This window comes from Cibotium barometz, chromosome 37, assembly GCF_041138505.1.
Source record: "Cibotium barometz isolate CiBa-2024 chromosome 37, ASM4113850v1, whole genome shotgun sequence".
In the NCBI taxonomy this organism is placed as follows: Eukaryota; Viridiplantae; Streptophyta; class Polypodiopsida; order Cyatheales; family Cibotiaceae; genus Cibotium; species Cibotium barometz.
Window position 1 is genome coordinate 21,458,093 of NC_141082.1, and position 21,655 is coordinate 21,479,747.

The following is a 21,655-nucleotide window of genomic DNA, read 5'->3' on the forward strand; positions in this document are numbered from 1 at the left end:
TCTTGAATTCCCTATCAAACATTTTTGTGAGGGCTATATTCTTAGAAAAATGCAACGGGGCATCATTTCCCAAAGATGGTTCAATTAGAGCTATCTAAAAATTACAGCTTATACACAGCGATGTATGTGGTCCTATGAAGACACCATCTATTGGAGGCTACCTCTATTTTATCACATTCATTGATGATTATTCCAGACATACCTATGTATATCCATTGAAATAGAAATCATAGGTTTTTATGTTATTTAGGACCTTTGCTGCTATGGTTCAAAATGCTTCTACATGTAAGATTGGTACCCTGCATATACTAATTGAGGGGGGGGGGAGTATATGCCTAAAGAGTTTCATGCATACATGGCTGATCATGGGATAAAAAACCAATGTACTATGCCCTATACACATCAGCAAAATGATGTAGTTGAACGTAAAAACATATCTCTCATGGAGATAGCACGTTATATGGTCAAAAGTCATGAGTTATCTCATGGTTTCTGGCTAGAAGAAGTCATGTGTGCAACATATGTTTTGTATAGGTGTCCTACAAAGGCTTTGCATATAATTACACCTTTTGAATCTTGGAATGGCAGAAATCCCTCTATGTCTCACTTATGCATTTTTAGTTTCCTTACTTATGCACTTATGCTTGAGAAAATTTGTTAGCAAACTTGATGATAAGGCTGTTAAATGTATTTTTGTGGGATATAGCTCACAAAGTACTACCAAGCGGATTCTTGTGATTACAGATGTATATGTGAAAGATGCAATTCATCCCTTGCTTTCATGTAAAAAAATAGCAAAATGTATGTTCATAGGACATACTCGACACTCTCCTTCCATTGTTCAATGCAAAACACATTGATATAGAGATTTTGGATCATCTAAGGAATGCTGCAAAATAGCCCACACAAGTTACAAATCAGCATGTTTTCATCCCACAAATCAGCCTATTGAGATGAGGCAAATGTGGATGATGCAGTTGATGATGAGGAAAGAAGGAAAATTGAGGAGTCTCAAAGTATGTCAAAATGGCTGGTGAAAACACTACGTGACAACAAATTGGCCACTCCTTTGCCTATCATAACACATGTAGACTCTCATCATGCATCTCTTGTTGATGTAGGTTATGCTAGTTTATGTGATGAAGAAGAACCTATCTCCTTTGATGAAGCAGAGGAATCTAAAATTGGATGAGTGCTATGCAATCTGAGTATAATTTGATACTCAAAAATGATACATGGGATTTGGTAGATTTTCCTCTTGCCAAGAAGGCCATTAGTACCAAAAGGGGTTTACAAGCTCAAACGTAAAGCGAATGGCAGTGTTGAGCAATACAAAGCTAGGCTTGTTGCAAAGGGTTGTGCACAAGAGAAAGGCATTGACTATGGTGAAACCTTTGCACCACATGTCGTATGACTACCATGCGGACTATTGTTGTATTTGCACCACATAAAGGTTGGAATGTATGTCAATTGGATATAAAAACTACTTTCTTGAATGGAAATTTGCATGAGGAGGTCTATATATCTCAACCTCATGGTTTTGCTCACAAAAGTCAGCAATCAAAAGTATGCAGATTGAAGAAAGCTTTACATGGTCTTAAGTAAGCTCCCAGAGCATGGTACATGCATACTTGGTTGCACAAGGTTTTTGCAGTAGCCAAACTGACAGTACCCTCTATATTAAGGGGACTAAGGATGTTTTATTGGTTATCATGTTGTACGTTGATGACATGCTGCTCGCGCAGGCCCTAATGATGATCGTATTTCAGCTTTTATAGGTGATTTAGAGAGGTCTTTTGAGATGTCATGTAATGATCCTTGCATCATAAGTTTGAGGACTTGCAAGACTAGAACTTTTATTCTCCACCCAACCATATCCCAAATGGACCCTAAACACATGGTTATATAGGCCTAGGTTATGCAAGACCGTCCAACTTTAGCCCCTTCACCTTTCAATGGCTAGGCATGACTCTTTCACTATCCAATGCCTCCTCAACTCCCCCTAGAAGGGGGCACCTACTTCTGTGGCCTTTGGGCTTCTCTTATGCACCATCTACATCCCTTTTACATTGATCTTAATGCCTATTAACCATTCCTTTAGGTATTTCCAATTTGAAATTCGCGTGAACCTTATTTATATGCAAACCTTTTACATATAAATAATATTTTCTAGTCTTACCTTATAATGTTTCATGTTAGTCTCGTAACGTTTCCTCCCCCTTGAAAGAAAAGTTTTCATCCTCGAAAACAAACTCAAGAAATCTTTTCTTCAGTGTAGCCACTCAACTTGGAACAAGTTCTCTTTTATAAGTATTTCAATTATAGAAACACTTCCTTTAGTAGAGGAATATTACTTCCTCTTTCATGTGTTCTTAAACTCCCTTTCTATAAGGGAGTGTCTTTTGCTTTTAAAAACACATACTATCCATGTAAGTGTCATTACACCATACAGATGTGACATGGTGTTGAACTTTATGTTACCCTTAAAAAAATGAGGTTAGCTTTAACACCTTCTTCTAAGATGAATATTTTGTTTTGGTTGATGCTAAACATGAGGACAAACCAATATGTTTATGTCCACAAACTTTGCAAATGTCCTTAATCAGAGGCTTGTATGCAGTTAATGACTTTTCATTTCTCTTTTTTATTTCTTAAGTATCATGATCACTCAAAAGCTTTACCTGGTTACGCCATCAACCCTTTTCCTAGTGCATGCTGGTATACACTAACTAGAATCAATCTTACAGATAACCTCCTTTTCATGAGACACAATTCCCAAATAAGATTGTTTCTTACGTACTAGTTGACCGACCTTTCATACCATAAGTAATGAAGAGTAAAGTAACCATTGCTCCCTTGGCCAATTCCTTTTACTTCTCGACTGTCAACTCAATCGAGAAATTCTTTTGGATGAGACAACCTCAACCTTGCTTGGTAAACTCCTTCCAATTACTCGTACATTGGCATAGCACACATCACTAGGCATCCCATTCCACCTAGTTACTCCCAACAAGTACCTTGAGTAACCGGTCACATTAACACTAGACCCTACCTTTTAAAAGGTTGGACATCCTTGAATTTGGATCTAGGTAAATTCTAAGGACTCTTTCCTCTTAATAAAAAAGCTATCTTTGAGTATTGGTCATTTGTTGATGGGGTTGAAGGTTGTTTGAGTTTGAGGAATTATGATTTGATACACTTCAACCAACTTCCATAATTCACCCAAACATCAAATGGTTTCGCTTCAATCAGTCTTTAGTGCTCATCATTTTGATGAATGGTTGGTTGGCTAGTTAAATGAGCAATTTTGGTACTATCATTATTTAGAAATAACACGTTAACAAGATATTACCACTCTAAAATTGGCCATTTACACTAGATTATCAAATGTAGAGTATAATTATATATTAATTCTATTACATCTATGATACCCCTTGTTAGTATATAATGTTATGGTAAAACTTGTTCTAACATGCAAAAACATAAAAAAAAATATACCAAAGTGTAATTGAACCTTGAAATTTAAAAATACTTGAGCACCAAAGTGAGATCATGAATTTACTTTTCCCCACCTCACAAAGAAATAGGGCTACCAACCAAGTCTCACAAGAATTCCCTATTAGTATACACTCAATGCCCGCCTCTCAACATGTATCTCACTTTGATGTATAATGCACATTTGTTAGGCCCCCATTATGAGGAGTAGCCATGGTACATGTCTATAGTGAAAACCCCGGCTCAGATGCTGATGGGATCATTATTGTGACCATTGATGATGGTTAGGAGATGGTCAGGGACTGGCGGGGGTTGAGGTGACGGTATGAGGAAGCACGTGTTACCTATATACACAAGTAATTAGAGTCAGAGCATATGGATGATGGAGACTCCATGGATAGTTTCCTTGCAAAAATCAAGGACTTCAAAGAGCAGTTAGCTAATGTTAATGAAATATATCATGAAAAATCATTGGTGCCTACTATCTTGAATATGTTGCCAGACTCGTATCAAGGTCAGACTCATGATGAAAGGCAATGCAAATGCCTTGAAGTTTGAGGAGTTGGTTTATGTGCTCTTGCAAGAAGGGCAATCCAGACAAAACAAATATGTCATGTGTAGAGAAGATCAAGCTTTTGTTTTCAGACAAAGAGGCAAAGGTAAATCCTTTTCTTATTAAAGTTACAAGCCAAAATCAGAGTCATTGGGCAAGCCTGTAGACAAGGGGAAGGTGACAAGCCAAAGAAAAAGTGAAAATGCAACTATTGTAGGAAACCTTATCACTACATTAATGAGTGCAGGAAACTGCTAGAGACGGAGAAAAAGAAAGACTTAGGTATGGCTTGTTAAACATCTCCAGATGTCTATTGCAACCAGGTTCCGACTCATCCTCAAGTACACCGCCTCGTCCGGTGCACCTACGAGCTCCTATGGTAGGGTGAGGAGGAGAGTCTTCTTCTTCCACAACGTCCTCTAGATGTGTGTCCCATACACATGATGAGACACAAGCTTACTACGAGGAGAGTTCCATGTTGGTGTGTGAATTGTTGATGTATATTTCTTGTTTTTCATGGTGCCTGGGCAAGATGAGAATAACCATATGCACATCCGTCAAGCAAAAATAACTCCACATGTTTTGAAGAACATGCTCACAAAAGCTATAAGAAGCTACCCTACTTCATATTAAGCCACACTTCCATTGCCTCTTTCGATATTGTACTCCTTTTTGGTTGACAAAGAATACGTGGTATATCACTGTTTCTTGATGGTAGAAATACAAGTATAGACATCTTTGTGTGATAAAAATTTTAACTTTTTGACTTTATCATGAAATGTAATTTGTTTCAGATTCTTCTAACTAGCACTATAATGTTTCTTGTTCTTGCCTCAATACTACCCTTGGTATATTTTGAACTCGTTCACACAATAACCCAATCTACTAGCTCACTTGTGCTCGCTCCTACTCATTTGTGACCTTGTTGAGTGCACAAGTGTTGAAGTACAATGAGAAGTGAGGAACAAGACTCAATTAAACACATAGAAGAAAAGATAATGAGGAGACAATATAACAAAACATTAACACAAGCATAAGTCACATCATATACATAGATAATCTAAGTTATAACATCACCATCAAGACCCAAGGAAACTAGAATTCCATTACTAACATACATCAAATAGGAAAGCAATAAGCTACAAGAGTGAGGGCAGCTCTAATATCGAGGAAAACTCTACGACTCAATATGCTAATATATACCAATATTTTCAATATGCCTTACAAGTGACCAAGAGGGCTGGCTCCTTATATCGGAGATTTTCGCCCCTCTTCTCTCAAGAATTACATTAAGAACTACGACGGCCTTTATGGGAATTTCCACAAGTTACTCTATAAATTTAAGCCAACATTCCTATCTTAATGACATGTGATTCTTGCCATTACTCACAGTTGGAACTGAGGAAGGACACAGTGTAACAGTTTTCATGAACTTGGTTAGGAGCCACATGCATAGGCTGCAACACCGGCACTCCACACACACACAGTCTCCAAAAACAAAGGCATATAAGTGTGTTACCCCTTTCTTATCAGGGAAAAAAATGTGAACTGACAATCACCAAAATCTCTCTAAAAGAGAGAAACCTAGTCTCGTCAGGACTGGATTACATCACCTTGCAATCTATGTGTTTCTATCTACAACAGTAAGGTGTCTTGAGAGCAGGTCTTCAGATCTCCTTGCCAATGAGGAAAGATTATTGAAATCATTTGGTTCAGAGATATCCACAGAAACTTGACTGCATGCTCGATAAACTAGATTGGCAAATCTTGTCACACTCCTCAACTTCCATGCTATATCACCATCATTGGTGCTCATCATGTAAAAACCACCTGTTCCAGGTTTCCCTCGAGCCCAAGCATACACCATGCCAGCCAATGCCGTATCAAACTGTAGTGGCGGGATATATGATCCTTGCAAAGCTGCAACCTGTTTCCTTAGTACCTCCAGGCTTGTGAATGCATCCTTCAAAGGCCTTGGTACTCTGTACAAAAGCTCCCTTTGATCAATAAAAAGGCTTTCCACTTCAGGCTCCAGAGGTACCATTGTAGCAATTACGCCTGTAAACTCAGCTGGCAACAGCTGCTTAACATACTTTGATGTCACCACCACAGCTAGCCAAAGCTCATTCTCCACATTATGAAGCCTTGATATGAGCATACCCAGCGGCTTCAGCTTTACGTAGGCCCCTTGAGTTTCAATGACGGACAAGGCATCCACCTTTTCCAAAATCTTAAGAAGCCTCAGTGATTCTATCCAAGTTTCGCTGTCATCAATTTCCAACTCAGCTGCTTCAGCTTCTGAGGAGCTCACCGACTTCTTATCTGCATTATGTTTCTCAATTTGAAGGTTCTTCCTCTGTTCAATCAGACTTGAAATCTGAGCTTCCAACACAAGAATTTCCTTTCTAAGTTGAAGGCCCTCCTTTGCAAGAGTGGGTTGAACAGGATACTCCATCAACAGTCTTACATACTCCTCGGTCTGTGAGTTTCCACTTGCAACATACCCATAAGAGCCATCCTGCTCCACTACCCAGTTTTCTTTAGGGGGGATTAGGGGAGGCTGTAAGGTTTTTCCGGTTGATTGCTTGTACACGGCATCAAGAGGAGAAACCTCTATGGTGTACGCATGGTCAATAGCCCCAGCCGGCAGTAACCGAAAGTTATTATCTGCTCCAAAAACCATATAAAACGACTCCGTCCGGCCTGGAACCACAGCAAGGAGGACACCAGGCAAGGCATTGCCACTTTGTGATGCTGAGTGGATGGTCATTCTAATATCTACTCTTGTAAACATTGCTGCATCTGACAACTTTTGCTTGTTTACGTCTGTTAAACCCTGAAATAGCTTTGATTCCAAGTCTGCCTTGGCTTCCAAGAAATCTAGAATCTTCCGATCAAGCTCCTTCAACTTCCTTGCCTTCACGTGTTTACTGTAAAATTCAAAATCTGAAAAACTGCGGCCTAATATTTTCTTCACTTCAGAAAGTTTGTGCTTTGCCATCAAGTTCACCACCAAGGAGTACGATGGCTTGAAACATGAACAAATGCTGAAGTTATTGTCAAGCACTAGGGATGCTGCTTCTTTGGGTCCAGAGTAGAAGCTTTTCAAAAAGACCACATTACCCTCGACGTCATAGCCCCTTCTGCCAGCACGCCCAATCAACTGCAGAAGTTGGTCACACGGGATGGAAGAAACCCCATCCTTCGTCACCTTGCAAGTTGCTGGCAAGATGACAGTGCGGGCAATAATCTCTGTATGGAGCAGAATGCTTTCTGTCACTATAAGAATCTTCACTAGATTCTGCTGAAAGAGCTTGAGAACAAAGTTTTGCCACACGGGCAGCTTCCCTTCGTGGTAAGTTGCAAACCCCTTGCGGAGCCCTTCGCGATCTGCTTCATCTATATGCTTTAAAAGATCAGGATGGCTTTCCCCAAGTTCATTCAAACAAGCTTCTACCTTCTGAATCTCTGACCTTGACAGCAGTCTGTCACTTACAGCTGCAAATGCATCCTGCATAGCATCGCTACAACATTTTACATTGAAAAACACCACAAAAGCTGGAAGCATTGCATTAACTTCCAGAGTATTCAGTGCATGCTTCAAACTGGGCTTGTCATAGCCAGACCAGAAAAAGGACTCAAGCTGGTCTTCGGCCATAGAATTGTCAAAGCCTCCATTGACATCGGAGAAGGCATGGTTTACTTGCAAGCCCTTGGGGTCAAGAAGAGGAAGAAGCCTGGAATTGTGACAAAATAAGTAATGCTTTGGAGTAGGCTCTGATGAGCAGCTGACCAGTTTGCAAGGCCCTCGATTCACGTCAATCCATGACGCTATCTGATCTTCATTGGCAGTTGGCAATGAAAGTGCTATTACTCTAATCTTAGAGTCCAAAAGCATCAGAGCCTCCTCCCATAGGCTGCCATACTTTGCCTCACCAAATGTATGGAACTTGTCCAGCACAACCATGTTGATGCCTTCAAAAAAAAATCGGAATTCTGATCCTCCAGGCCCATTTAGCTCTTGCAGAATTTTGGCAAGAGTCTCCAAGCTTATCACAACCAACTGCGGACCCTTTTGCACCCTCATCCTTGTCCGCATTCCCCCCACATTGCTTTGACCAAATATGCCCCCAAACTTGTGCAGTTTCTGGTTTGCCAGATGCTCATAGGGAGTGACAAACAATGCTCTTTGCTCCTCAACCACATGTCTGTAGAGGCAGCACTCAGCAACAGCTGACTTGCCAGCACCACTTCGAGCAGAAACCAGCACAGAATTCCCATTCTGCACTTGTTTGAAGACCTGTTTCTGCCACGGGTCCAGTTTAAAGCCCAACACTGCCTCATATACATCCTCAGCAACATTCATACCAGATAATTTCATGCTTCTAACCGCTAGTAAAGCATCCTCAAACCTCTTGCTGACAACAAGCTTCCTCACTTCTTCCATACGCCTGATCTCATCAGCTCCCCGCTGCCTCACTTGACTCTTCTCTTCTGGCATCTCAACAACCCTTCCTGCAAAACGTGCAGGCTCAGGGTCAGTTCTCTTTCTCATTGCTTCAGATACCCTACTGTTTTGCTTCTCTACAAAGTTTAAAGCTTTGGGTTCATCTTGCACCAGGTTCCTCAAACCTTGAAAATTATCAGCACCCTGAAAACTTGAACCTGTACCCAGAGTTTCAGTGCCCCTGCTAGAAATTGCATGTTTCCAACTCTTGCTATCTCGTTTGAAAGGCTTGGAATTTTCCACAACTGACTTCCCAAGCTTTCGCTCAGACTTTTGGCCATTGGGCACATCATTTTTCTTCCCTACTGTATCGAAAAGCTTACTTATTGCAAAGCTTGTGCTCTCATCAACATTCTCCGAGTTCCGAAGCTCATCGACCGTAGAGTTCCCATTCTCTGAAGAACTACTTTGCATAGTTTCTTGACCAGGAAAATTCCTTAGACGTGTAGAAGACGAGTTGCTCTTCAGGGATGTAAAACTGCTTTCTGACACAGGTCCTTGAGAAATATACTTATTGATTGATGAAGAAGATCTGTCATCTCCAATGTTGTGATCATTAAATGAATCAATAACCTCCTTATCAGCTTTCTCTCGCAATCTGTCTCCAGAATCATGGTTCCATTTCTTAATCTTATTCCATTTCTGCAGAAGCTCCAATAACAGATGAGAACTTTTGGAGCTTTCCTCTTTTCTTTTAGAGACAGAGCCTTCCCATGACCTGGTTCCATTAGATGCACTAGGAATTTTGGTATCACTAGTACTCCATTGTTCACCTCCTAATTTTTCAACTCCCTGCTGTTTGCCATAGCCAACTACACGACCAGTTAAACCTTCCCCCTTTCTCCACACCTGCTTTTCAGCAGCTCCCAATGTCTTTGGCCTTGATATGGGTGGATGATGGTACACTGCATTGTTTGCAGTTCGATTGTCATCCTTATAGACTTCTTCCAGAGAGTCATGCTTCTCAAAGTCATCAGTAGCCCTAGAAATCCTTTTGAATGTAACTTTTTGGGGACCTGATCTGAATGAGCGTTTGAAATTGGTCAGCAAAGAACCTGTTTTGCTGAATGTGGTAGGATTGTTATCTACCGGTTTCCTTCTTTGACCAGAGTAAACATCAGAAGGCGAGTAGTCCAGCTCCTCATCTGCACCTTCATATTCACTCTCATCTTCTTCACCATCATTAATGGCATCATCATCATCACCCACATTCACGACAACATCATCATCACCAGCATCATCATCATCATCATCATCATCCACATTCACAATGGCATCATCCTCACCATCATTGATGACAACATCATCATCCTCACCATCATCCTTGACAGTATCATCATCATCCACATCAACAGCATCCTCCTCATCTTCCACTTCTTCTCCTTGTTCCTCAAAAATTGCCTTGACCTGTGGGAGCTTTTGATCCTCCTCCTTCGCAGGAGCATCAAACATTGGCCCTTCAGTCGGAAAGCTGCCCTCATTATCACAGGACCTTGCCTGGCTGCTGCTGCTTGCAACTTCTTCCTGTGGGTGACTCTCCAGCCGCCGCCGCGCCATGGCTTCCTGTGGGTGACTCTCCAGCCGCCGCGCCATGGCTTGTAAAACTCTCACAATCTCAGGGCTCTGGAATCCGAAATGTCTAGCACCATGCACCCGAAGTCCATTTGGTAGGGTCACATCATTCCAGACTTTCTGTGGAGAGAGTGATGTAAAAATGCCAAGGCCGGGCTCTTCAACCACAAAGAGAGGACCATGGGGGCCTTCTTTGATGGTTTGCCGAAACACTTTACCTTTGTAGGTTTTGTTGGAAGTGAAGCCGACAGGGTAGGGGTAGCTCCTGGTTGAGTTCCAGTACTTGGCTTCCTTAGGGCCTCTGTAGATGGCTCCCCAGCTCTCGACAGCCAGGGAAGGGTTAACGTTCCAGGGTAAAGATTTTGAGCCGATGAAGGATTTCCCTTCTTCTTCTTTCTGCTCTTGTCCTTCTCCTTCTTCTTCTTCTGATTCTGCTGCTTCGTCTACTTCTTGTTTAACCAAAACTTCATGAGTGCTAGCTACTGCGAGTCTCCTTCTTGCAGAGAAAGGAGAGATAGCCATACCTGAGAGTTCGTTCAGCTTCAGACTGGTTCCCAGACGGCCAAAAGGATGCGTTTTCTTGTGCAGGCGCCATAGAGACACGAAGCTGGAAGCACACAAGGGATTGGCAGCCAGCTTCTGCTGCTGCTGATGCGGAGAGTAGAAGCAAGAGGCGCCATGGTGGGGAGTAGTAGGACAACGGCACAGGTGAATCATTGCTCCCGTGCAGCAGCAGGCGAGAAAAAAAAAAGTCTATTAGGTTTGGCTTCTCATGTACACGGCTATGGCCACAGTCAGCACTGCTGCTCCAGCTTCAAAGGCTATACAGGCTAGAGAGAACCGCTCAAGATTCAGCTCGCGCAGGGGTTTAACTGTGGTTCATCGTCTCATATTCTGTTCATATTCATATTCACTCAAACTTCAGACGCTATCTCATACCTGATTCATTATTTTCATTTTTTTTTAAATGCATATCTATTTCATTTCCATACTAAGTGGGTCCTCATCTTATCAAAATCCTATGTCTTCCATGAGTACTTTGATGACTCCATTCATGTGTTCTTATGACTCTTCCCTTAGCTCACAAACAATCCATGCAAGCTTATGTGTAAGGGAGGGGGGTAAGCTTCCATAGCTACATGCCAAACTCATGCAGGATTCTCTCCAAGAAAAACACGACTCCTAGCATGGCATGAATATGAATAACCTCCCAACCATTATATACCAACTAACCTCGCACTTGTGAACACCCAGGCCCACACACCAATGTCTCACCCACTGATTTGTCCCTAATGCATACGCATCAATTGGCCCTCTCTAGCCACGTTGAGTTGTCCTATGAACTCGGGCTTCCTTTGGCTTCTTGCCTTAGACCGACATTCACTTTCGTAGCTTGCAAACATTGATGTGCACTCCCATGCTGCAATTGATCCCCACCGAGCAAATACTCACCAACTTCTCTTGTATCCAACGTCAAGTTAAGAACGAGCTACTCATATCAAGGAATGCTTCATTTGTGCTCCTATTTGATCTCATAATAAAGCCATGCATTAAACTAAAGAAAAAGCATTTCCACAATTTCAAAGCTAAACAAACATGAGTGTCATCATGCATTACTATCTATAGAAGAATCTTTAAACCACAAAGGTCACCCACCATATAAACTCTTCTCATTATATTCAAAAATAGTTACATGGTGTACATAGTCATTATTTATATTGGAGCTTTGGCCAAAAATTTAAAAAAATCCACTCTTTGGCCACAAAGCATCTATGCTATCAAGGCATATGATATAAGAAAGAGTACCTCCTCTTCATAATCCTAACCTCTCAAGGGGGGGTTTTTTCTAGTGAGCATTTTCTAGTGAGCACTTTTTGGGAATCGGGTCGAGATAGAGGCGAAGGGAGTGAAAAAGAGAAAAACATGACAACATCACATCCTCTACATCGAGGTTATTGCTTTAAAGTGAAAATAAAACCAAGTTCATTCACATCCAACTTCCAAATAAAGAACTATGAAAACCATCATCTTACTTCTATGGGCCTCGCTTGTCCTCCAGGGTGAAGGCACAAAGTAAGCAAATGGCATTTGTATCCTTCCGCACTTTCTCTAGTAAGACACGCTCATACGCATCATCAATAAAAACCATGGGCTCGCCATATCATAATTAAGCCTACCACTTTGGTCTTCACTTGAGAAATATCACCATCATTACCATGAAGTGGAAAGGATGTGAGACCTTTCCATGCTTGTGTACCATCTACGGTCTTTTACTTGACATCCACATCGGTGGCCTCCCTTGCAATACGCGCAACAACAACTTCAATACTAATATTTGATGAGGCCATCACAAACAATATGAAGGAGGGTTTAAGGTGGTGTACTCTACTAACAAGGCTTAGTGGCAATGGTAACAAAGTGCTATGGATCTTATCTCTATATTTATAACAGTTGGAGAGGTGTACGCTACTTTTACAACAAACAAAGTAAAAACATGTTTTGTCTTTTTTAATGTCAATAATAAAGGCATCTTTCCTCGAATTTCTACACCACAATAATAAAGGCATCTTTTGTACTTTTTTAGGGAAGAGCGAGTATATATTGTTTTTTTAAATATATGCAATTTCAAATAAGGGGTTATGTGCTTTGTGGAACATCTTGCCTCTCTCTTCTCTCTCTAGCTCACCATTCCCCACTCATTTCCCTAAGATTTCCAAAACTGTTTAATGCTTGTAACGTGAATACCATTCATCAATAGATGACCATGTTCTACAATACCATACCGCTTGAAAATGTGCAACCCCCATATCGAGAGGGGGGAAGAGGGAGGGAGGGGGGAGACAAAGATATTTGCACAATCGAGCCCTCTACAATGAGGTTGCTTCACTGAGGTTACAAAAGTCCGAAAATACTACAGAGGACGTGTGAAATTCCATGCATTCAATGGTCTAAATTAGGGTAGGTAATCCTAGGAGACAAGCCATTGTAAAGCTCTAAGTCCCATAGGATAGGTTGGTGGATGAACATATTCGCGTTCAGGCTCACGCAAATAAATGAAGTACAAGTGCTTGCATGTAAGATATGGCTTCTTCTTAGATTCTCTATGTTAGATATCCGTAACGCCGCTACGGGCGTTACCACGAGAGGGGACGGCCTCTGGCTCACCACCCAGCCATAGAGGAAGAATGAGGATTGCCCCTCATCCCCCAGGCTATATAGTGTGTGGCCTGCCGTCCACACTAGCCTGGCCGCCCATGACTCCGCATGGGCGTCCTCTCCCACTGAACCCCGGATATGGCCATCCGGTCTGCCCGTCGGTCACAGGCATTACAGCCTACGTGACATTACCCCCCCCTTAAGAAGAGTTTTCGTCCTCGAAAACAAACTGGGGAAACCTTTTGGAAATTGCACTACGGCGTTCCCAGGTAGCTACCTCCTCATCCCTATCTGTCCATTTAACAAGTACCTCCTGGTACACTTTATGTCGGGTCTGTCTATCACGATACTGTAGAATCTTTTCAGGTTCATGTGGTATCTTTGGTGGCTCTATCAAGTCCACCAAAATCTCTGGAGAAACTGCGTTCTCTAACCCGTGAACTGATTTCTTCAGTTTACTGACATGGAAGTCAGGATGGACTTGAGAACTCTCCGGTAACTCAAGTTTATATGCTACGTCCCCAATCTTCTTAAGGATTTTAAAAGGACCACAATATCTTGGAGAAAGTTTATCACACTTTCCCGTTTTCATGGTTTCTGACTGCGCAGGAACCTTGAGGAATACAAAGTCACCTTCTGCAAAGGTCACCTTTCTTCGTCCTTTATCCGCATAAGTTTTAGCGCGATCCTGAGCGCTACGAATGCTCTCACGTGCGGCTCTGAGCATATCATTCATATCTTCAAGGAAATCCTTGACAGATTGAATCTTCTCCTTTTCTAGGCCTACAGCCATTGGAGATCTCGGCTGGAATCCATACATTAACATGAATGGTGTAAATCCAGTCGTCGCTGAGTGTTTGGAGCTGTTATAGGCAAACTCCAGTAAGGGTAAGTACTCTTCCTAATTAGATTGCTTCTTACTAACATAAGAACGCAACATATCCTCTAGAATTTGGTTAACTCTTTCAGTTTGACCATCAGACTCCGGATGATCTGCCGTACTCATACTCAGAGTAGTATCCAGCTTTTTGAAGACTTCCCTCCAAAAATGACTGTTGAACTTTCTATCTCTATCCGACACTATATCTGCGGGCAGGCCATATAGCTTGTAGAGATGTTCAATAAAGAGTTTTGCCAACTCTGGCGTTTTAACAGTTTTCTTCGTGGCAATAAACTTTGCCATTTTAGTTAACCTGTCCACTACCACCCACACCGAGTCATTCCCTTGTAAACCAGTAATGAAATCCATGGAAATGCTTTCCCATTTCCCTTGAGGAATCTCCAGCGGATGGAGTAGTCCTCCAACCTTAAGACGTTCATGTTTATTGACCTGGCACTTATTGCATTTCAGCACATAAGTCTGGACGTCCTTAAACAAACTAGGCCAATAAAACTGTCTTTTTACTAGTGCATAGGTCTTCTGAATCCCGGGATGACCCGCACTTGGACTATCATGACTTTCTTTAAGAATTTGGGCCCGAAAGTCACCAATAGTTGGTACACATATTCTACCCTTGTAGAGTAAGTACCCGTCGTCAATGGAGTAATTAGCATATTTCTCCCCCCGACGAAGTTTATCACTCCCCTTTGAAGCCGTGGCAGTCAAAGGTGATGAAGGGCCTACGTCAGAACTCTCCGGTTCCAAACTATACCCAGAAGACACGGCTAGTCTCTCCGGACTAACTCTCGCTTCCCTTCCCGTTGCACCTTCGGCCAGTCTCTCCGGACTAGCAATACGTGCAAACGAGGGAGGTGGTCGCGTCTGTGAAGAAGTGCGTACGCGTACAGCGCGCCAGACCTCTATAAAAGATGGATCGTGCTCACATAAACCACGTAGGGACTCCAAGAAATCATTCTTGAAGACTGTGAAACTAAGTTCATTAATCTGTGGCATGCGACTAAGTGCATCTGCCACCACGTTATACTTACCTTTCTGGTAACGTATCTGAAGGTCAAACTCCTGTAGAATCTCCGCCCACCGAGCTTTTCTACCCTTCAGTTCATTTTGACTTGAAAGCCATTTCAGACTTTCATGGTCCGTCCGGACCTCAAAAGTGGCACCATATAAATAGTGTCTCCACTTTTTCAGTGCATGAACTATCGCTAGTAACTCTCGCTCGTAAGCCGAGTAGTTACGCTGCGCACGATCTAACTTTTTACTTTCAAATGCAATTGGGCGTCCCTTTTGCATAAGTACGGCCCCAATGGCCTCATTACTAGCGTCTGTTTCCAAAACAAACGGCTCATTTGGATCGACAATTGTCAAAACAGGTGCAGCTGCTACTACGGTCACCTTGAGCTTGTCAAAGCTCTTCTGTTGGTCGTCCCCCCAACTAATGTTTTTTGTTTTTGACCGTAACTGGTCAGTCAACGGGACTGCGATCTTCGCGTAGTCCTTCACATACTGTCGGTAGAACCCCGACATGCCAAGAAAAATCTGCAGTTCCTCGAGATTCTTCGGCGCTGGCCATTTAAGAATAGCCTCTACTTTTTCTGGCTCCATCCGCGTACCATCGGCGGATATAATATGGCCAAGGTAGTGAATTTCTGTTTCAAAAAATTCACATTTGTTTTTCTTTGCAAATAATTTGTATTCTTGCAACAACTTGAACACTAGACGCAAATGCTCTATGTGTTCTTTCTGTGTTTTACTATACACAAGAATATCATCTAGGAAAACTACTACGAATTTTCCCAGATATGGACGTAAAATACTGTCCATTAGCGTCATAAACGTCGCTGGAGCATTGGTTAGCCTAAATGGCATAACCAAAAACTCAAAATGCCCGAAACGGGTCCTAAATGCTGTCTTCGCAACATCTTCTTGTTTAATTCTAACCTGATGATACCCAGATCTCAAGTCTATTTTTGTGAAGTATCTCGATCCATAGAGTTGATCAAACAACTCATCCATGCGTGGCATCGGATACTTGTTCTTAATCGTTATCTGATTAAGAGTCCTATAGTCTATGCACATCCGCATAGATCCGTCTTTCTTCTTTACCAGAAGAATAGGCGATGCCCACGGACTTGAACTAGGCTGAATAAAGCCTTTGTTCAAATATTCCGTTAATTGTTTTTCCACCTCCTGTGCCTCGGAGTGGCTTAATCTATAAGCAGGTTTGCTTATAGGTTTTGATCCTGGCATAACTTCGATGCCATGGTCTACTTCCCTAGATGGTGGTAAACCATCTGGTAAATCATCAGGAAAAACATCCTGAAATTTCTCTAATAAATTCGTTAAAGTATCTACGTACTTTTTCTTTAATGTCTCATTCACCTTGGATTTTTTCTTGTTTGAATCACATGCATGCCAAACAGGGTTTTCAAACAGTGGGTCTCGTCCAAGGTTATTTTGTTTTCCTTGTTTGTCTACGCAAACATCATTTATCGTTTCATCTACGGAAACAGAATTCAAAAGAGGGTAACAAGCATATACCTCTGCTATCTGGTCTCTGCGGACCGCTGTACACAGCTCCATGGAGGAAATAAGTGGTGTGGCAGGGACAGTACGGTCGCCCTGCAGGGTGATGACTCTACCTCCATGCTCAAAACATAGCGTATTATGTAAGTAATTCCGAGCTAGACTAGGGCCCAAGCCATATAGCCACTCCCTGCCTAGATATACGTCTGCTCTGGCTAAGTGCATGACCTGAAAGTCAAGCGGTGCCTCATAGTCCTGCATAGATAATGGGACCCCCAACACTACGGTATTCCATACCGTTTTGTCATATCCGTTGGCTAGGCCAACAGTATACTCATGATCACTCCGGGTCTCAGTCAATCCCAATTTCTTGACGAACGAGTAGTTCAAGAAGTTGTGACTAGCTCCATCATCAATAAAAACTGTGACTCTACGGCCACCTATGGTGCCATACATGCGCACCATGTCATGCGGACCTACAGTAGGCTGCCACATCGCTGGTGTCACTGAACAAGCGTGATGCTCATCACAATGACACACTGTCACCTCTCTGAACTCTGCGGAACTGAGAGGGAGTCTCTGCACTGTATGCAACTGCCTAGAAGATTTACCATCTTTTTTGGGTTCGTTGCCACTCGTGCTTGCTTTAGGCTTTGGACACTCAGCCTTCGTGTGTCCTACTTCATTGCAATTAAAGCAGCGATTTTCCTTTCACGCTTTAATATATTGCTCTTTCTTTTGGTTTTCAGGGTCTCTTTTTTTTCTGGATGGTCGCGGTTTTTTAGACCAATGACCACCCTGTCCTTCTTGGTCCGTCCTATCCCCTTGTTTGTCACTGTGGAACCCTTTTCTTTTGAGGCCTGACCTCCTCTTTTCACTACCCTCGGCCCTGCTAGAACCACCATGCACACTACGGCGCTTGATGTCATCGAATATCTGTGCATATTGAATTGCCTCTGCTAAGTCTTTAGGCTGTAGGGGTTCTACGTACTCAAGGTAATCATCTTTGAGGCCTCTCTTAAAGCCTCGCAATGTCTGGAATGCATCGATTCCCTTTAACTTGAGTACTATCTCCCTGTAGTTTGAGATGTACTGAGTTAGGGATTTGTTCTCCATCGCAATGTCTGGAATGCATCGATTCCCTTTAACTTGAGTACTATCTCCCTGTAGTTTGAGATGTACTGAGTTAGGGATTTGTTCTCCATCGAGCACTTGTCCCATAACTCCCAGCTTCTCTCTGCCTCATTAACAGGCAAAAATTCTTTTCGAAACATTGTTTCAAATTCTGTCCAAGTGGCAGGGCGAGTTGTCAGACTCATCCACCACTTGTACGCTTTGCCGGTTAAAGAGAGGCTAGCCTCTACGGGCTGTATACGGCTAGGCTGCTGTCGCAGCGCGTGCAAATCTGACCACTTCGCTAGAAACATATTGACTGAGTCCTTGTTTCTCTCCTTTTCCTCGCCACCAAAACTAGGCGGCTTTAAGTCTTTTAACAACGACGAAGCTGTCGCTATGGACGGCCCCGCAGGCGCATCGGCCTGTACTCCTGCAACCACTGGCGAGGCTACGCTCACCCGTGCCGCAGGAGCTCGGCTACCACGAGGAGTCGGAGTATTAGCCGAGGCGGCTGTCAGTGCATCTAACCGTGTGGAGATGCTCTGTAGCATCGTGACTAAATCAGCCTGGACTTTACCCATAGTATTCAATTTGGCATTAAGATATTTAAACAGTCCACTAGAGAGCTTCGTCTCTGTCAGGACATCAGCAGGGTCCAGTAGGTCATAGTCATCGTCGTCATAATCCAAGAGGTCCTCCTCGGTCCCCTCGGCGACGTCAGTGTTCATGTCCTCTGGCTCATCGGCCAGAAAGGGGTCATCAGCCAATGCGGCTGCTGCGGGCTCGCTGGGTCCTAAGGCAGGGTCAATAGACGAGGAGGGCGCTGGCGGATCACGAGTGATCGATAAGCGCGCTCCGGACCGAACAACGGTCGGGCGTGTACGGCCTGACAATTCGGTCGGGGTCAAACCCGCGACCGAGGACAAGAGACTGGAAAAACCTAGAGAAGTAGAAGGCGGTGGGGACACACTACGCCTAGCAGACATTTTAATTCTTGCAAAAAATAATGCGAGAACTCGGAAATTACTAAAAAAAACGCTAATAAAAATGAGCAATGGTGGAGAGAGAATAATAGTCACCCCCCTTTACGGTCGCCTGTCGATTTGTTGCGTTGCGAGCCCCTACAAGGACGCTTCCGGGATGCTCCGATCCACGAGAAAATATGCCTGCAACTCATAACAAAAATTAATCTCCGGAAACACTTATCCCTTGCCGGGATTATTTCTTACGGGAATGATTCTCCTCCCCAGCCGAGAGAGGGTTCCTTGAATTTTCTCATATAATTCACAAAAATGAATAATGAAAATTATTTTTATTTTCAAAAAAAATAAATGTTTTTTTCTTTTTTTTTTGGGCAGTTGGTGGCGGCTGGTGGGTTGGCTGACGTCGCCGGCGTTCTGGTTTGACTGGCTGCCATTCCTGGCCGGCCGCCGCCGCTGGCTGGCCGGCGGCCATGGCTGGCCTAGGCGCTTGGGCTGGCTGCCTAAGTAGGCTAGCCGCCGGGTACCTTCAGACGGCGGATACACATGAGCTTACGCTGCGCCTCCCTTGGTAAATGAACGTCGGCTCTCAACGCAGAAGACGGCGCTGCCAGGGAGTTTTGGAGGCTACTGAAGCGCGCGCCCACACACACACGGAATTTCAGCTTCCGGCTTCCCGAAGAACAACAGCAGCAATGCATGACGAAAGCTCTTTCAGCTCAACAGTATTTCACTACTGTTCCTTGCTCAGCCTGTGACACCCACCATAATAGCTGGCCTCTAGCTCAGCTCTGCTACCCGTATTTCTGTCTGAATTTCCAGGCATTTTTTGCGAATTTTGTTGCCTTTGTTTGCGCCCACACCTCCACGCATTATTGCGTTTTATTAGTGTTTCAAGGCTTGCGCCAGGTAGCGTGGGGCTGGCTGGTCTTCGCCCCCCCACCCCACGCGTTTCAGTAGTGCATGGGTTTCGCCGCCCAACCCCCACACACAGGGGCTGGTCATGGGCGTGGTCTGCGCCCCCCCATGGCGACACACAGGCTTTTTTTTTTTGAAAACCTTCAACGCAGAGTTTATCAAAGCGATCCAACGCAGAAAAAAAATGAAAAACAAACAAATTTTGCTTACCTCGATGCTGTGTGTGACGGGGAGAGAGAATGAGAGAGAGAGAGAAAGAGTTCTTCCCTTCAAAGGTCTTGGCCCTCCTTCCTCCACACATTCCCTTGTGGAGAATGAGGATTGCCCCTCATCCCCCAGGCTATATAGTGTGTGGCCTGCCGTCCACACTAGCCTGGCCGCCCATGACTCCGCATGGGCGTCCTCTCCCACTGAACCCCGGATATGGCCATCCACAACCAATGCCTGTGACCGACGGCAGACCGGATGGCCATATCCGGGGTTCAGTGGGAGAGGACGCCCATGCGGAGTCATGGGCGGCCAGGCTAGTGTGGACGGCAGGCCACACACTATATAGCCTGGTGGGGGATGAGGGGCAATCCTCATTCTTCCTCTATGGCTGGGTGGTGAGCCAGAGGCCGTCCCCTCTCGTGGTAACGCCCGTAGCGGCGTTACGGATATCTAACACTCTATCTGCAAAATCTATACACATACAACACGATTCTCTAGACACGTACAACACGGTTTATCCTTCACATGCACATCACATTTTTCCACGTGTGCATCATCCCCGTGCAATTCGATCTTGAAAACTTCATATTTTTGCTCTAGTCTCTACACTTCTACCATCGTAGATTTCATTTTCAAAGCAGCCTTTATTTTTTTTGCCGCTTCCTCTGATATCGACGTGTGGTACTTGACTCTTATGCCATTTTGCATGCCTAATCTGCCTACCTATGTGTTAGTAGTGGTTCCATATGGTGGTTCTTTGGAAGTTATAGTTGCAAAGAACCTTGTAGCCCCACCGCGACTAGGTGGGGTGGGCATAACACCTTCTGCATTCTTGCTATCCACTTGGTATCCACCTTCCCATAATGAATATACCTCCTTGTCTATAAGGTTAGTTTCCATAGCAACTGGCCATATCTTGGGTGGGGGATTGGGCTTTGGGTTTATGATGGTGTCTACAATATAGCAATGAAGCACGTGGTCAGTTATATATATTGTTTTAGACATTATTGCAATGCACTTGTGTACACTCATATTATATCAATGGCATTGTTTTTATCTTTTTCTGTAATCGTTTAGGTAATTAAATTGATAATTGAGAGAGATGGAGCAAGATGGATAGAGATCTCAAGGCCAGGATAGAGAGTGTGAGTGAAAGAGAGAAATAAAGTTTGAGTGAGACCTTAAAATAGTTATTTTTATGCTTAAAATAGTTATTTCTATGCTTAAAATCGTTATTTTTATTTTTGAGACCTTATGAATAGAGTAGAGATTTCCATGTTCTGGCACTCTTCTTTTAGGGACACATCCCTCCTTATATCTTCATATTGCAATAGACTGGGCATAAAATCAATTATCATGGGTTCATCCGCAATCCCTCTAATGCTATGATGTTTGTAAGAATCTTAAGTAAAGCTCTTTAATATTTCATGCACCTCAAAGAAAAAGAATCTAGATTGGATGCCCTTATGGAAACATGGACAACAATTTCTGAAGTGCAGGGGCTCTACAAGAATCTCACATAAGAGAGAAAGTGGTAGACCTTGTAGACAAGAACATGCTAGAGGTGAAAGTAGCAACCAAATTAGGATATGGAGAGCTTTTGGCATCATTGAAGAGGCTCCTCTTTGAGGAGAAGTTACCACCTTCATTGCAAATTTAGGATAGACAGAGAAGGCCAAGATGATAGTTGAGGTCCAAAATGCTTTCATGTATTGTTACTTGTG

The 21,655-nt window shown here is 43.2% G+C and overlaps 1 protein-coding gene across 1 annotated transcript; it reads right to left on the reverse strand.

Annotated features, from left to right (window-relative positions):
* Positions 1 to 5,556: 5,556 nt before the first annotated feature.
* LOC147617060 (DExH-box ATP-dependent RNA helicase DExH15 chloroplastic-like) lies at positions 5,557 to 11,033 on the reverse strand. Its single transcript, XM_086776682.1, has 2 exons — positions 8,681 to 11,033; positions 5,557 to 8,563 (listed from the first exon to the last, which is right to left on the reverse strand). The coding sequence occupies exons 1-2, from the start codon at positions 10,842 to 10,844 to the stop codon at positions 5,670 to 5,672; spliced, it is 5,058 nt and encodes a 1,685-aa protein (XP_086632808.1). The 5' UTR covers positions 10,845 to 11,033; the 3' UTR covers positions 5,557 to 5,669.
* Positions 11,034 to 21,655: the final 10,622 nt, after the last annotated feature.

Excerpts from the sequence above, each read along its gene's own strand:
- LOC147617060 (XM_086776682.1), bottom strand. The coding sequence starts at position 10,844 with ATGATTCACCTGTGCCGTTGTCCTACTACTCCCCACCATGGCGCCTCT. Across the intron at positions 8,564-8,680 it reads GGGTGCTGATAATTTTCAAG|GAAGGGTTGTTGAGATGCCA; the intron begins GTTTGAGGAACC and ends CACGTTTTGCAG.